We start from the raw sequence: 14,885 nt of genomic DNA on the forward strand, positions 1-14,885 counted from the left end.
TTAAAAAATCTCTAAATTATAAGAAGCATTTCTAAGTTATCTAGAGATATTGTAAACTTATTGTTTTTTTTTGGAGGTTTCTTTCATTACTTTCAGGGTTTATCCGCTACGCTGCATTATCTGATCTATCCCCATCTAACTCAATGTTTCACCACTCTCAAGACCCATAGATGTAGGTAGTTCCCTGCGTCACAGTAACAGTATCAGGCGTCACCGTAGCATAGGCCACAGCCGTATTCGTTACCGGATCATACTGGGTGATTGTAACGTAACCTGTCCTCGTGACAGTAGCAACTACAGTATCCGTGCTGGAGACCGTGTTGACATTGGTGAAGTAGGCCGTATTGTAGTTGGTGGCGTAAGCCGTGTTACGGTTCGTGACGGTAACGGTGATGTACTGAGTGGTCGTTACAGTAACCGGGCTGGTGGCCGTGGCGGTGTTACGATTGGTTACCGTGATCGTCTTGTAGTTTGTGTTGGTCACAGTTCCGTAGCTCGTGGCCGTGTAGATCTTGCGATCAGTGACAGTAATGGTTCTCTGCTTCGTCGTCGTCACCGTCTTGCACTTGACTACCGTAGACACCACCGTTTTGGGATACTTGGCAGTAACGGTGGTAGTGGCTGGAGCAGGCGGCCTGGTAACGAGGCACGAACAGGCGCTGCTCACTTCGCGGGGATTGTGGCGTGGCAGATATGCAGGGACTTGAACACGCTTGGTTAAGTCTCGCTTGGTAGGCTGGTTGTTAGAGTTAGCTCAGCCCGATAACCTGGTGGCTTGTTAAGAATGGTTGAACGGGCTTACCTGATTGGCAGAGGGACAAGTCATGTCGTAGAAATAGTATGCCGTTCCAGAGCTTTGTGGTTGAGCATTGATCTCCCTATTTCGTTTTTAGTCATTGTCGATTGAATCCGAAGATGATAGTGAAAACACGGGAGGAAGATGGGGAAAATGAGATGGTTCACTTACGCTGACTGGCTGTAGCAACCGCAGATACCAGAACCAAAGCCGAAGCTGACGGCGCCGGAAATGGCAGAGCAGTACTCTTTGCAGGTGTCAAAGTTGATGCCACTGTTACTGGTCTGGCCAATACTGTAGGCGCTAGTTCCATAACCATTGATAGCGCAGTGGTACTCTACATGAGTGTGTCAGGGTTTGTCTTAAGGTGCATTGAAGTGTGCGATGATGACATACCTTGGCTTACAGTCACCGTGGGAGTGTCCGCTCTAGATGGTGTTTTAGTAAGAGATTCGCGATTCTAGGAGTAAGAGAAAGCTTACGTAGAGCTATAGGAGCAGCTGTTAGTGATCGAATACCTGAAAAGAAGGGGAGTAGCGGAGATTCTTACGTTAAGGTAACCGTGGACGAATCCGTGTTTGTGATTTCCTCGGTTTTAGTGCTCATGACCGTCTTTGTGACGATCTTCGTGATGGTGTAAGCGGCAGTGCTGGTAATCTGCTCCGTGACGCTGTCCGTGACTTGTTCCGTCACAGTTTCCGTAATCTGAGCTGTGTCCGTCCTGGTGACTTTGTTTGTGAAAGTGCCCGTGACCTTTTTGGTGGTGGTATCGGTGACTTGGTTAGTGCGAGTCTTTGTGATGGTGGCTTGTGCCGTTCTCGTCGATTTGGCTGTGACAGTGTACGAAGCCTTGGCTGTGACAGTTCCGGTTCTCTGGACCGTGGCGACTTTAGTGGTTGTTTTGGTAGTGGTCTTGCGAACAACCGGGGTCACCGTCTTGGTCTTGGTGGTTCGAAGGTAGGCAGAGCAGAAAGCGGATCCCTTTGCCTGGTTGTTCTTCAAGGCCCGATAATTCTGGTCACGAGAGTTGCAGACTGGTGAAAAGAATTACAAAGAGTACTCAATACGGGTTCCAACTGTTGCATACCTGGGTAAGGAGGTGCGTAATAGTTTGACCTCTTGTCGACATCTGAGTCTAGCATCTCGCCATTGATGCCGTATTCAGGGTTCTTGGTGCTGGCAGGCAAGGCGAAAACGGTGCTTGCTGCGCTGAGCAACAGCAACATGGACTTGAATGCAACCATATTTGCTGTCTTTGTAATAAGAAACCAACAAATGTCAAGCAAGTTGCAGATGAGCACAGTGTCACAGAAAGCCACAACAGAGGAGCCAAGACCTCGGGTTAAATATACAGAATACACTCTGACGTGTCGGGGGCCCAAGATCTGGGCCCAAGATGAGATTCATCATCATCCGTGGAGAGCTGAGTGTAAGGGTCCTGGGATGCGGGTTGACGGCAAAGCTGCCCCATTCATTTGGTATAGGATCTGAGCACCCCATGCCTTGCATGTCCCCTCCGACACTATTGATCTGACTATGCCAATCGAGGTATTGCTGGGGAAAAATCCTCCGTACCCCAGATCCAACACAACGGGTTTTGCAGAGCGCTATTGAATCTAGACTTGTGAGGTCTTCTATTCCTGGATCTGCTTGATGAGTTGTTACCTTTTCCTCATATGACCCTGTTCTCAGCCGTCGGTAAACTCTTGTTCTTGCCACCAGAGAATATTATCACAGACGTCGAGGTTGCATCGCGTGTATGCCCTGCTTTTCTCTAAGCGCACATGCGCAACACCTACTGTATTCTCTCAAGTTCTTGACGGATCTAGAGAGCTGATCCAGACCCAACTCTCACAAGCTCATGCTATGAGATTTTTAAGTAGGAAATAGGAGGAAAATGCAAAAAGTTCAGGTAAATTGTATATCTGTCTTGTATAGGATTTTTATTGAGAATAAAATAACCCCTTTCACATGTTATCGAGGCATTGTCTTTAGATTCCATTATTTACGGCGCTCTTAGGACCCACCCTAACGTTTGGTAGCGTTGACGTCAGCCACTCAGATCTCAGATCTGACTCTCGCAAATTTCCATCCTCTCAACGCCCACGCGATGGCTCGCGACGGGTGACGAATTGACGACATACCCTCCGACCGCCATGAAACGATGCGCAATAACCTGCACAGGCCGCTTTCAGGCCAATCGCCTGACCGCTGAAGCCCAGAAGCGATGGGCGTCCTGGGACAGGTCCGACCTCACAGAGGAGGCCCTCACCAAGCAGGTCGAATCTGGACTCGGCCATGATGCGGAGGGCAACCCCCTCAAGATTGACATCAAATCCAAGACGGTCTCGACGGCAAGCGGACCACTACCCATATCCCCAGTCTTGGATCCGAAATGGATGAAGGCGAAACGCAGACCAAAAAAGAAGGATGCGGGAAAGATATCAGGGCAGTTCCGGAAAAAGTTGTCCAACAACCCATTCGGTAGGCAGGATATCCCATGTTGGAGGCGCTCTTACTGACGCCGTGTGTAGCATTGGCGCTCATGACCCCCATGAGACGGTGCAACAACTCGAACACCTCTCTCCCTCGATATTTTTACCAGGACTTTGAACTGGTTGACAACCCAGATCCAAAAATCGAGGCCGGATGGTGGGCACCCGGCCCTCTGACCTTCGAAAACCTCGAACCTTTTCACGATCCCAATGTCTCACCACCTGTAGTGAAGCGCGAAAGATATCTAACCCAAGGTGAGGAGGATGTTGAGGAGGATTTCAAGAAGGTTGTTGAGGAGGAGGGCGAGGAAGATGTCGAAGAGGATGTCGAGGAGGATGTCGAGGAAGATGTCGAGGACGAGTTGCCAACCGAAGGCGCCTCCCTGGGATCAGAGGCTGTCGCCGCGGAAGCAAAATCGTCTCCAGCAGAGTCCGACGCTGTCGAAGGTACAACAGAGTCCGAAACGGTCGAGAGTACATCAGAATCTACCGCTGTCGAGGGTACATCAGAGTCTGCTGCTGTCGAAGGCACATCCGAGTCCACCGCCATCGAAGGCACATCAGACTCTGCCGCTGTCGAGGATACATCATCTGAGGGACGACGACCTCGACGAGCGCCATTGACGGTTTACGTCCTCGCTCGGAAGAGGGCTATTGAGATCCTTAGCACGCCCGGCCAAAATCACAAATACTTATCCAACCTGACTTCTTCCCGCCACGGAATGGCTATGCTCGCAAAAGGGGAGCGGAGAATATGGCGGGAGGGCATGGACCACATACTCCTCCAAATGATGAGACGAGAGGCCACCAACACTCTCATCCTGCGTGCTCAGGGCAGCGAGCCCCCGGTTTACAAATTCATTCACCCTTGCGAGGGCTGGGAAGACACGAATATGCTTTACAGGGGCGGATGCGTACTATGGCTCCCCAAGCGATGGCAGGGCAAAAGGTCAGTCTACCAGACCATGGACGGTGATCCCAAATTTGGCGCCGAAAAGGTGCCGGTTCATGACCTGCTGTGGCTGCTGGGCGAGAAAGAGGTGAGGAGGCTAAGGGAAGAGGCCGAGCTCTTCCGAGGTCGAGAGGTCTTGGTGTTGAAGCCTTGGAAATCCCGGGCTATGAGGAACCTCCATCTGCTGCTTTGGAAGCTGCAGGGATATCTGGCGGATCCTAAGGTCACGGAGACGGACTTTGCCAGCCTGGGCAATGTCGAGGCTCTATCAATGATAGAGTCCAAGGCTCGATCAACGACCGAGTCCGAGGCTCGACCAATGATAGAGCCCAAGGCTCGATCATGGACAGAGTCCAAGGCTCAGCCGACGGCAGAGTCCGAGGCTCGATCAACAACACAGTCCAAGGCTTGGCCAACGACAAAGTCCGAGGGCAAGCCTAAACAGAAACCTAAAATTACCTGGTAGCGGGATATGATTCCCATGTAACATTAAAACAAATAAATGTGTCAAACGTACTGAACCTCTGTTTTCCGTCATGATGCCGTGTCGCCGGCCGGCCTCCGAAGATTGGGTCCGTAAGGCGCCGGTGGGACCCACGTTTCACCGCCGATACTTGCCTTAACGCGCCTTGCCCTGCGCGACATGGAAGCATCTCACTCAGCGATACCACAATCAAGACATTCAACCGTCTCTTTCTGTTTAACCAGCTGCTGTCCTGTTTGTCACTCCCCTATTCTGTGGTCTTGGTTTGCATTTCTGATTGGATCTCGCCATTGAGCGAATTATTGCCTGTTGGCAACCTGAGTCGTTTGCTCTTGGTACATCTGCCCATTACGAGCTGCTCAAGGGCCCTTGCTAAACTCACATTATCCTCTAGTTGAACGATTCATTCCAAGCCAAGCATCACCGCAACTCACTTATTCTACAAGCCAGGCCATGGACTCAAACCCAGAGCTCATCCAGCCAGAGGACTGGCTCAGTCCTGGCGCCAGCGGCCATTCCATCCCAGCCGTCCTCATGCACGATGGCGGCGGCACAACCTTTGCCTACCACTGCCTAAACTCACTATCCCGACCCGTATACGGCATTCACAACCCCAATTTTCGCAGCGGAGAGCCCTTTGAGGGTGGCCTCTCTGACCTAGCTCGTCTGTACTGCGGTTTCGTCAAGGAAGCCGTCAAGAGCCCCGAATTTCCCAAGCGACGCAACGCAGAGGGAAAAGTACGAGTCATCCTTGGTGGGTGGAGCTTTGGAGGACACTTGAGTCTTGAGATGGCGAAGCAGCTTGAGCAAGACGGCAGCGGAGTCCAAGTCATTGGGATCCTCATGGTTGACACTATCTTCCCCATCGCGCGGTCCAAGGCCGCCAAGATCACCAAAGATGATTCCAAGGAAGAGGGCAAGTCAAAGAACCAGATCTTGGCCGACCGCGCCATGGCTGATGCCCGGCGGATGATCACCGACTGGACCCCTCCGGTCTGGGAGGCCGGACAGCGGCCACGCATCATGCTGGTCCGGGCTAAGGAGACGGTACCGATGGACGGGGATGGGGTCAGCCTCGTGGATCTGAGCCGTGAGGAGCGGAACCTCGGGTGGGACGCCTACGAAAAGGACATGTTTGCGGATATTATTGATGTGGAGGGACATCACTTCAATTTGTTTTCTTTTGAGAAGATTGAAGGGACTACAAAGGCCATAAAGGGGGGCTTGGTTAAACTAGAACTGGCTGCTTTGCGAGCGTGAAGCTGAGTCTGGAATTGGAAGTTGATGAGGGTATGTAGATGAAAAGGCGGTTGGCAATGCGGTAGGGCTGAGGATGGTTGTTGGTTGGAGCCAGCTTGACTTTCCTACTTAATGAATAGACGAGGGAATATGTCTAGTGTGTTTCATGGATACTAGAAAAAGAACAAACGAAATAAACTATGACTTGGTTACTCATGAATGCCAAGTCTTGACTTCTATAAGAGCTTAACGTCAATGAAGCTCTCTAACCCAATACAATATGGCTGGGTTTATGAGGTGTCTAGATGACCTTGCGGGTATTGGTGAATTTAGTGAGCTTTCAAGTGGATTGAATTAAACTCAACACATGTGTGAGCTGAGGCTTCTACATTCGTCATTGCATCTATAACCTGGGGTCATGGAACTGGTCATGGTGTGGAAAGACGGATATGTTAATTATAGTTAATTAAGAAAGCTGAAGCAAAATTAGAAAATACGGCGTAAAGACCAGAAATAATGTGTTTCTTCGGAAGCCCCCAGCGAGTGCAGGAGAGCTCCTAGTGAAGGGTAGCTGCGCCGACCTCCCTCAAACCTCACCAGGTGCACTTGACCACGGTGTAATCATACTCCCAGCACCTGTTGCAAACGCCATTGTAGCAGCCTTCACCACCACCGCAAAGGTAAGACCATGAGCGGGTTCGCTTGAAGCACTTCTTGGTGCCGCCGGAATAGATAATGTGCGCTCTTCCCTTCTTGTCATCAATACAAATCTCCTTGATCCAATTGTAGCTAGTCTTTCTGCAACCATCGGAGAAGCTGCCACCCAAAGGGTAGGTGATGCCATCATCGCCAATGTAAGCGGTTGAGGAAACGGGGATGAGGCCGGGTCCAGTTGTGGTCCTGACCTCGATTTTGGCGGCATCGCCAGCACCGAGCAGGGAGAGGCCAAAGACCACGGCTGGGAGAGAGAACTTCATTGTGACTAGAGGGCTCAGTCAGCCATTACTAGGCTTGCTAACGATGCGAATCAGGTCAGCTTACTTGTGGAGGACACAAGTGTCGAAGTTGTGAGTGATAGTTGATAGTTGAGGATGAGTGGATGAGTGGATGAGTGGATGATGGGAGTGATAGAGCAGGCAGGAAAGACGCAGAGGAATCGACTCTTTTATATCTTAGCTTGATAAACTTTTTATTGACAGCGGCCCGCCATACCGTTCAACAGCAGTGCTATGGCATGATTCACCCATGGTCAACGTTTGCTTTTCGAAAATTGAGGCATCCCCAAGGGAACAGCAGAAGGATTTCGCACGCGTGACAACCCTGAACCCCTGCCATAAATTTCGTCACTCATGAACGAAGCTCTTGCGCCTTTTCGAAGTCTACTTCGAATTCTCACATTAGTGTTGATCTCGCGTCTGAGCTTGAAGGTTTGCACTCTATGGGTAGCTATAGCCTAACATTTCATGATGGAAACCCATATTCAAGAGGAAGTTTACATTTGATCTTTAGAATATGGACTTAGAATCTTACAGCAGATATTTGAAGTTGTGAATTAGGTTTAGTGATGCAGAGCGAGGACTATCGGAGTGTCGGCCCAAACTTCCAGAACGTTAGTCTAGACTTCTAGAATACACATAGAACGACAAGGGGTTCGGAGAAGTAGATAACCACCTCCCTCTCCGGTACCTAGCTGTAACGTCTGGATTGTTTCGGTTAACCCACTGCAGGTAGATTCGCTGCATGTTGGTTGTTGCTCCCTCTTGGCAACCGAGCTAGTAGGAGAGTCAAGATTGTGCCTTTATTCCTCGCGATGGGAAAGGTAGCCATCTTAGAAGAAGCTTTATGAAGGACATCGCGACCTCATTTCCCCTCTCTTAAAGCTATTACGGAGTTACCTATAGCAGTGAGAAACTTTGTTGACTTAATATATGTTATTCAAGCTTGTGTATAAGCGCCTCACGCAGCCTCTTTAACCAAGCTACCTGCCTTCCTCTTCTGAGCTTGATACGAGCCCTCCTATCCACCCCTCCTAGATCTCCCACGTGCCCACCAGACGCAGCCCCATGCCGCAACTCGTCCAGACTGCGAGGATACCATAAATGCTATCAGATATCAGAAAGAACCCTGAACGCCACCGTGGCCCGGCAGAAGGTGAGGGTGAGCCGATGAAAGAGGCCATTCCCATCGAAAGGACCAGCACGGACAGGGCCACGCTGTAAATGATCACACGGCTTGACTCTGGGAGAGTAGATGGGTTTGTGGATCACATGGTGGACCAGGTCGTAAGTGGCTGGAAATGATCGATACCAGGATCATGACAATAGATACTCGGGTCCGCGAGTTGATGTATTTTCGTGCTGTAACGTGGGATCCCCCACACGACCACTTCCCATAACCGACCATCCCCCCTGACTTGGGACGGCAGATCGGTATCAACCGAGACCAATCCAACAACATCATCCTGACCACTTGGTCGGATGGTCCCGAGAAATGCAAGCGAAGGGAAACTTGGCCATAGAGATTTGCCGACCTGGCCACCAACGAGCTTGTATGAGAACGGCCCGAGAGCGACCATGTCTGCGGGTTCATGGACTACGGCACCGAGAGAGTCAATAGCAACGGCTACAACTTCCACATCAACAGCGTCCGCAAGCCCGACGACAGGAATCAGCTCATGTCGAGCTGCTCTTCCACTCCGTCTACTTCTTCTCTGAGCTGACGAGGGATATGAAGACAGTGCGTTAGGTAGTAGACCTTTACTGATAAGTTAAAACACACCCTGGTATCGGCGAAACCGACATCAAGTGGCAGCACGGCGCAGCGCGCGCTTCCAGGACGCCAAGCGCATGCGCCGCACACTCTTCGAAAACTCGGCATCGCAACCCAAGGGACCTGCCGACGGCAAGCTCGCCACCACTCAAGCAGCGTGATGTCAGGCGCGCAGGAGAGCATGTTCAAGGTTCTGGAGAGCGGCAATGCGCGGGTCGCGTGGGGCCGGTGGTGACGAGCACGGGGGTGACGGAGCCGAGCTGCATGGGCGGCGGCTAGACGCCAAGAGGACGGGGCGGGCCGGGCATGTGCCGCGCCTAGGTAGGGATGGAAATAAAACAGGAGACTGTTTAGGCGGCTGGTCACCCAAATCATCTCCTGTGCTATTTCTTCCCCCACTGGCGCGCTTGTCAGGGTGATTAAGCCGACGTATGACCTGAGCGTGGCAATGGTGGACGGCGAGGTGTTTGTGAGCTTGGTGCAGTATTTGCACACGATGAAACCAAGGGTCGAGCATGCCGGGGAGGGTGAACCTCACGGCGGTCGGGGCCCGGATCGTGGTCCGACCAATGTGCTCCCAAAGTGCGCACGCCATGCGGCCATTGGTGAGCATGACGGGATTCTGTGAGCTAGCAGAATCGATCGTGCATAGACTGCTAACGAGCGGGGCAATTGCGAGCCCCGAGTGCGGTAGGAACTTGATCCCAATAGGGTGTTATTCAGACAGCCCCGGGTGGCCAAGATGACTATGAAGAACATGATGAGAGCGCCCCTGCTCGGATAGAGGTTGACGGGTCTGTGGAGGTGGTAAAGCTGCTGGTGGCCAAGGATGCCGACATCTCTCTAGCCGACGAGGATGGCTGGATACCTACAAGGGAGAAGCCATGAAGGGCGAACACTCGACCATCATCGTTCCTCTCGCGCTCTCGCCTAAGAGTTTTGATGTTAGCCAGACTTTGGTCCAGCTTAGTCTGGAGATTCCTGGTCAGGTTAGTCAAGTGAGGTCACATACCCTCTCAAAACGACAGCCTACTTCAATGTCCTGTATGACTCATTTAACTGCTTCAATGGCATAAGATGGTCAATGTTCCCTCCATCAGCCGAATTACGCAAAATATCTTTGATCTTCTTTCCTATACTGTCGTTGTCAACAAACGTCCTGGTGACAGAGATGGCAGGCCCTGAAGATGAATGATTGCATCACTCGCGCGAGTGAGGTCGACTTCGGTGTAACTGTGTTGCTGAGGTAATGATCGCCTGAGTTGCTCAGTACGTTGAAGAATACTACCGTAGGCGAGGTGGTGAATAGTGTCTAGGTAGTTGAGCGGTTGTGGTTGTCCTTTGCGAAGCCATTGGTGCTGAGATGGAGCCGTTAGCCGGTGCTGCCCCGCAAGTCTGGCGACCTAGGGCTATTAGTGGGAGGGCGAGGAATAGTTGTTGCATAGCTGGACTGGCTGTCCTAAATAATGGATAGAGGAAGAAGCATAGAGAGTCTCACTAAGATGCCGAGGAGCAAATAAAATAAACTATCATCTGGTCAGGATGAATGCCAAGTCCCAACTTCCATAAGCTTGACGTCAATGCAGCTATCTAGGATGTCAGCCAGCCCGGTGTCGCTCTGACCTAATCTATGTCCAATGGCAAGCTCGACGAGGGTAATCTAAAGCTTCTAGATGTCTGAATAGGCAACAATAGCTATCAAAATGAGGAGCAAACACACAAAACAGCTACAGTTGATCAAAAAGCGGACGCCTCGGCAACCATTGGCCGTCATAGTCTCGGTGAGGTTATTGTGGGCTCGCCTCCGGAGTTGAAGCAGTTTCCCCGGAAGCATCCTTGGCGGCGCAGGTGGCTGCTGCAGCTGGCCCCTCCTTGGGCCCCCGAGCCAATCATAGGGACCGAATTGTCATGCGGGGAGCGTTCCAGCGGGGAGGGAGCGCCCAGAAGTCACAGGGAAGATCACAGGGAAAGGTGGGCATGGAATTTTTGGTCAAAAGGCGAGCCGACATCGCAGCGACGCACCGAAAGAAAAGAAATCCTCCTTTCGTAAGACACCGCCTCGACATTTGATTCTGTGGCATCAAAGTCTAAAAGGCCTGTTTTTATCGTCTTAACGCCTCAATTGGCTTTGGATACCCTCTTGGCCGTCCGTCACAATGCTCTCCCGCTCCCTGCGCCTGCGGTCGAGAGCTCTTGGAGCTCTCCCCCTCTCTTCGAGGAGTCATGGGTACGTGACCTCACCACCCACAATTCAGCACGAATTCATCGCCAACAATTGTACAATGTCGATTAATACTAACACCCCTTCTCCTACAGCCGTCTACTCTCCACCACTGCCCTCCGCGCCGCCGATGACAAGCTCAACAAGGTCTCCGCCAACATCACCCAGCCCAAGGCCCAGGGTGCCTCCCAGGCCATGCTGTACGCCACCGGCCTCTCTGAGGATGACATGAACAAGGCTCAGGTCGGTATCTCGTCCGTCTGGTACGAGGGAAACCCTTGCAACATGCACTTGATGGACCTGTCCGCCATTGTCAAAGAGTCGGTGGCCAAGGCTGGTCTGATTCCCTATCGCTTCAACACCATTGGTGTTTCTGATGGTATCTCTATGGGTACTACTGGTATGCGATACTCCCTCCAGAGCAGAGAGATTATCGCCGATAGTATCGAGACTGTCATGAATGGACAATGGTACGACGGCAACATCAGCTTGCCCGGTTGCGACAAGAACATGCCTGGTGTTGCTATCGCCATGGGTCGTGTGAACCGCCCTAGTATCATGGTCTATGGTGGAACTATCCGTCCGGGCTGCACCAAGGGTGGTGAGCCCATTGATATCGTTTCTGCTTTCCAGGCCTACGGTCAGTACATCACTGGCGAGATCACCGAAGAGGAGCGCTTCGACATTATCCGACATGCTTGCCCCGGTGGTGGTGCTTGCGGTGGCATGTACACTGCCAACACCATGGCCACCGCCATCGAGACTCTGGGTTTGACTCTTCCCGGTAGCAGCAGCAGCCCTGCTGAGGACCCTAGCAAGAAGGCCGAGTGTGAGAAGGTTGGACCTGCTATCCGCAACATTCTCAAGGAGGACATCCGACCCCGCGATATCATGACCCGCCAGGCCTTTGAGAATGCCATGATTGTCACCACTATCCTTGGCGGCAGCACCAACGCCGTCCTCCACTTGATCGCTATCGCCGACTCTGTTGGTATCAAGCTTGACATTGAGGACTTCCAGAAGGTCTCTGACCGCACTCCTTTCCTTGCCGACCTGAAGCCTTCCGGCAAGTGGGTCATGGCGGATATGCACAAGATTGGTGGTACTCCTGCTCTGCTCAAGTTCCTCATCAAGGAGGGCATCATTGACGGCTCCGGTATCACTGTTACCGGTAAGACCATGAAGGAGAACGTCGAGAACATGCCCGGCTTCCCCGAGGACCAGACCATTATCCGACCCCTCAGCAACCCCATCAAGCCCACCGGCCACATCCAAATCCTCCGCGGTTCGCTGGCCCCTGGCGGCTGTGTCGGTAAGATTACCGGCAAGGAGGGTCTCCGATTCGCGGGTAAGGCCCGTGTTTACGACTCGGAGCCTGCCTTCATTGCCAGTCTCGAGGCTGGTGAGATTAAGAAGGGCGAGAAGACTGTCGTCATCATCCGTTACGACGGCCCCAAGGGTGGTCCCGGTATGCCTGAGATGTTGAAGCCCTCTTCTGCTATTATGGGTGCTGGTCTCGGCAAAGACGTTGCCCTTCTTACTGACGGCCGTTTCTCTGGTGGTTCTCACGGTTTCATCATTGGCCACATCGTCCCTGAGGCCATGGAGGGTGGCCCCATCGCCCTCGTCGAGGACGGTGACTCTATCGTCATTGACGCTGAGAAGCGCGCCATTGACCTCGAGATCTCTGATGAGGAGTTTGCCCGCCGTCGCAAGGCATGGAAGGCTCCCCCTCCTCGTTACACCAAGGGCACTCTTAGCAAGTACGCCCAGCTCGTCAAGAACGCGAGCGAGGGCTGCGTCACCGACAGCGGTCTGACCAACTAAAAGGCACAGCGAGGAAGCCAAAGATGTCCTCGAATCATGTAATGTTTGTGTGTTTTGTCCGGGATCGGAAAAGGCGAATTAGATTTTCTGGGTCAGTTTTTATATCCCAATGATTTCTTGTTACACAGTTGCACTGTGTGAACCTCGCAGTGTGATACCAATGTGATACTTCAACGTGCCCTAAGCCTCTTGTCTACGTACAAGCTACCTTATAACAAATATGAAGTACAAACAAGACCAATACAAGCCCCAAAGAGATTGAAACAAGACACAAGAACAAGCGGAAACGTAACCCCCGCTCCACGAGTGATTGTGGGTATTTCGCGAGACCAAGGTAAAAAGCCAGCCACCCAAATAGCTCCTTGCAATGCGAACTCCATATTCCATCCCATCTGAGAAAGGGATCAAGTCCGCCTTCTCTAAGCCAAATAGATACCGCTTCAACTGACAAAGACTGCAACATTTTCATTTCTTACATACTTAGTTCTTCTTGCCCTTCAGAGCCTCCACGAAGGCGGCCTTGTCCTTCATGGTGAGACCAACACGCTTGACACGGCCTAGTCTGGCAAGTGCCTCGCCTATGCGATCCAACACACGCTGCTCATCTCCAGAGACAGCAGCGCCCGCATCATTGCGATAACGCAGATCAGAGGGGACGGATGAGGCGCCGTTGGTCTTTGCGGCAGCAGAGTTCATCTGACCCTCAGCAATGCGAACGCGAATGCAAGTTGTAGGCCGGGAGAGCAGGTTCCACAGAAACTTGAACCATCTTCCGGGCACAGGGGTCGTAATATCGGGTGGCGTGTAACGGATGCTGACGGGGAAGATGTGGACGTCGGGCGGGCATTGGAGAATGCTCGGGCTGAAGGGCAGGATGGCCTTGCCGTTGGTGGTACCGCACTCGGGGAAAACGGCAATGACCCGGTTCGGGTTGTCGGCTAGGAGATCGCTGATATCGACAAGCTTGGCGTTCTTTGGGGGAGCTGTTCGTACGGGCGATAGGGCCATCAAGACGGCGCCGAGGAGACTGAGACGCTGCACCTGACGAGTCTCGGGGTACGAGACGGTAAAGATGGGGTCGAAAATAGCGGCGAGGTAGATGGCGTCAACGGGACTCGTAAAGTTGGCGGCGATGACAGATCCAGGATGCGGGAAGCGCTCTCGGGGCTGGTCGGCGAGGGTGCCACGCTTGACACCGTCGAGTTGGAGATCCACCCACCATATGCCCGGGATGGCCATCAAACCCCAGAGGGCCACCTTGCGGAAGATGACGGGCAATGGTAGGAAGTGGAAGATGAGGAAGTAGCCCAGGAAGAAGAAGATGAAGAATGGGAGGCGGAAGAGGAAGAGGGCGCCATGGGTGAATGTTGCGACGGCAGAGAGGGGTGTCGAGACGGGGAGAAAGGGCGCAATGCCGGTAGCTAGAAGGGATTAGCACGTGAGCAAGGGGTTGAAATGGAAATCGTGCTTACCCCGATCTCGAAACTGGCTATATTTTTCCATGGTGTTTTCGCTCGCGTGTGTTGGACAAAGGATGAAAGAAGCTGAAGTTGTCTATCAAGACATGGAGAACAAGAGATTGCGCAAGACCCCGTCTCTTTATGATCTGACCCAAAGTTCAAGGTTGCAGACGCGACTCAGGTTCACCCAACAAAGGGACAAGAGATTGCGAGTCTAGGTTAGAGTCTGCAACAGCGCATCTGTTTTCTCACGCGGACGTCATGACATGTGAATATCAACGACGACGTGGACGCAAAAAAGCCCCCACGTTGCAACTGACGTTGAACAACCTGGCGTCTGAGTCAGCAAGTCAAGCCACATGCAAGGTCAAGCCACACAACGCCGGAATAGAGTAGCCCGTTTCGGGAGACCCCACGTCGCCTGGGCAACACATTCACGCCCGCATCACGCCGATAAACAAGCGGCCTCATCGCCAATCTAAAGCCAACAGCACCAAGTCTTGAGCGGAGCTAACACGCATTTGGAACCTCCAACCAAAATAACAGCCTTTGGTTGCGAGGTGGGTTATACTAACTACGCATCCTGCTTCCGTCCACTTCACCTTTCATCACGCCTTCTTCCACCGCTGGCAGCGCGCTACT

At 52.3% G+C, this 14,885-nt stretch overlaps 6 protein-coding genes across 6 annotated transcripts; 3 read left to right on the forward strand and 3 right to left on the reverse strand.

Moving 5' to 3' along the window:
- Positions 1–157: 157 nt before the first annotated feature.
- Positions 158–3,096, reverse strand: NCS54_01242400 (Hypothetical protein; the record flags this gene model as incomplete). The annotated part of the gene is made up of 9 exons (XM_053157657.1): positions 158–736; positions 803–878; positions 968–1,133; positions 1,193–1,224; positions 1,279–1,284; positions 1,347–1,830; positions 1,884–2,049; positions 2,156–2,283; positions 2,937–3,096. 9 exons carry the CDS (start codon positions 3,094–3,096, stop codon positions 158–160), a joined length of 1,797 nt encoding a protein of 598 aa, XP_053013632.1.
- NCS54_01242500 (Hypothetical protein) lies at positions 2,953–4,709 on the forward strand (the record flags this gene model as incomplete). Its single annotated transcript, XM_053157658.1, has 2 exons — positions 2,953–3,280; positions 3,331–4,709. 2 exons carry the CDS (start codon positions 2,953–2,955, stop codon positions 4,707–4,709), a joined length of 1,707 nt encoding a protein of 568 aa, XP_053013633.1.
- Positions 4,710–5,180: 471 nt separating this feature from the next.
- Positions 5,181–5,987, forward strand: NCS54_01242600 (Thioesterase domain-containing protein; the record flags this gene model as incomplete). The annotated part of the gene is made up of 1 exon (XM_053157659.1): positions 5,181–5,987. One exon carries the CDS (start codon positions 5,181–5,183, stop codon positions 5,985–5,987), a length of 807 nt encoding a protein of 268 aa, XP_053013634.1.
- A 572-nt stretch (positions 5,988–6,559) lies between these two features.
- NCS54_01242700 (Hypothetical protein) lies at positions 6,560–6,943 on the reverse strand (the record flags this gene model as incomplete). The annotated part of the gene is made up of 1 exon (XM_053157660.1): positions 6,560–6,943. The coding sequence occupies one exon, from the start codon at positions 6,941–6,943 to the stop codon at positions 6,560–6,562; it is 384 nt and encodes a 127-aa protein (XP_053013635.1).
- Positions 6,944–10,891: 3,948 nt separating this feature from the next.
- On the forward strand, positions 10,892–12,783 carry NCS54_01242800 (Dihydroxy-acid dehydratase; the record flags this gene model as incomplete). The annotated part of the gene is made up of 2 exons (XM_053157661.1): positions 10,892–10,962; positions 11,052–12,783. The coding sequence occupies 2 exons, from the start codon at positions 10,892–10,894 to the stop codon at positions 12,781–12,783; spliced, it is 1,803 nt and encodes a 600-aa protein (XP_053013636.1).
- A 480-nt stretch (positions 12,784–13,263) lies between these two features.
- On the reverse strand, positions 13,264–14,286 carry NCS54_01242900 (PlsC domain-containing protein; the record flags this gene model as incomplete). Its single annotated transcript, XM_053157662.1, has 2 exons — positions 13,264–14,204; positions 14,256–14,286. 2 exons carry the CDS (start codon positions 14,284–14,286, stop codon positions 13,264–13,266), a joined length of 972 nt encoding a protein of 323 aa, XP_053013637.1.
- Between the last annotated feature and the right edge of the window lie 599 nt (positions 14,287–14,885).

Source organism: Fusarium falciforme, chromosome 10, assembly GCF_026873545.1.
Source record: "Fusarium falciforme chromosome 10, complete sequence".
NCBI classification, from domain to species: Eukaryota; Fungi; Ascomycota; class Sordariomycetes; order Hypocreales; family Nectriaceae; genus Fusarium; species Fusarium falciforme.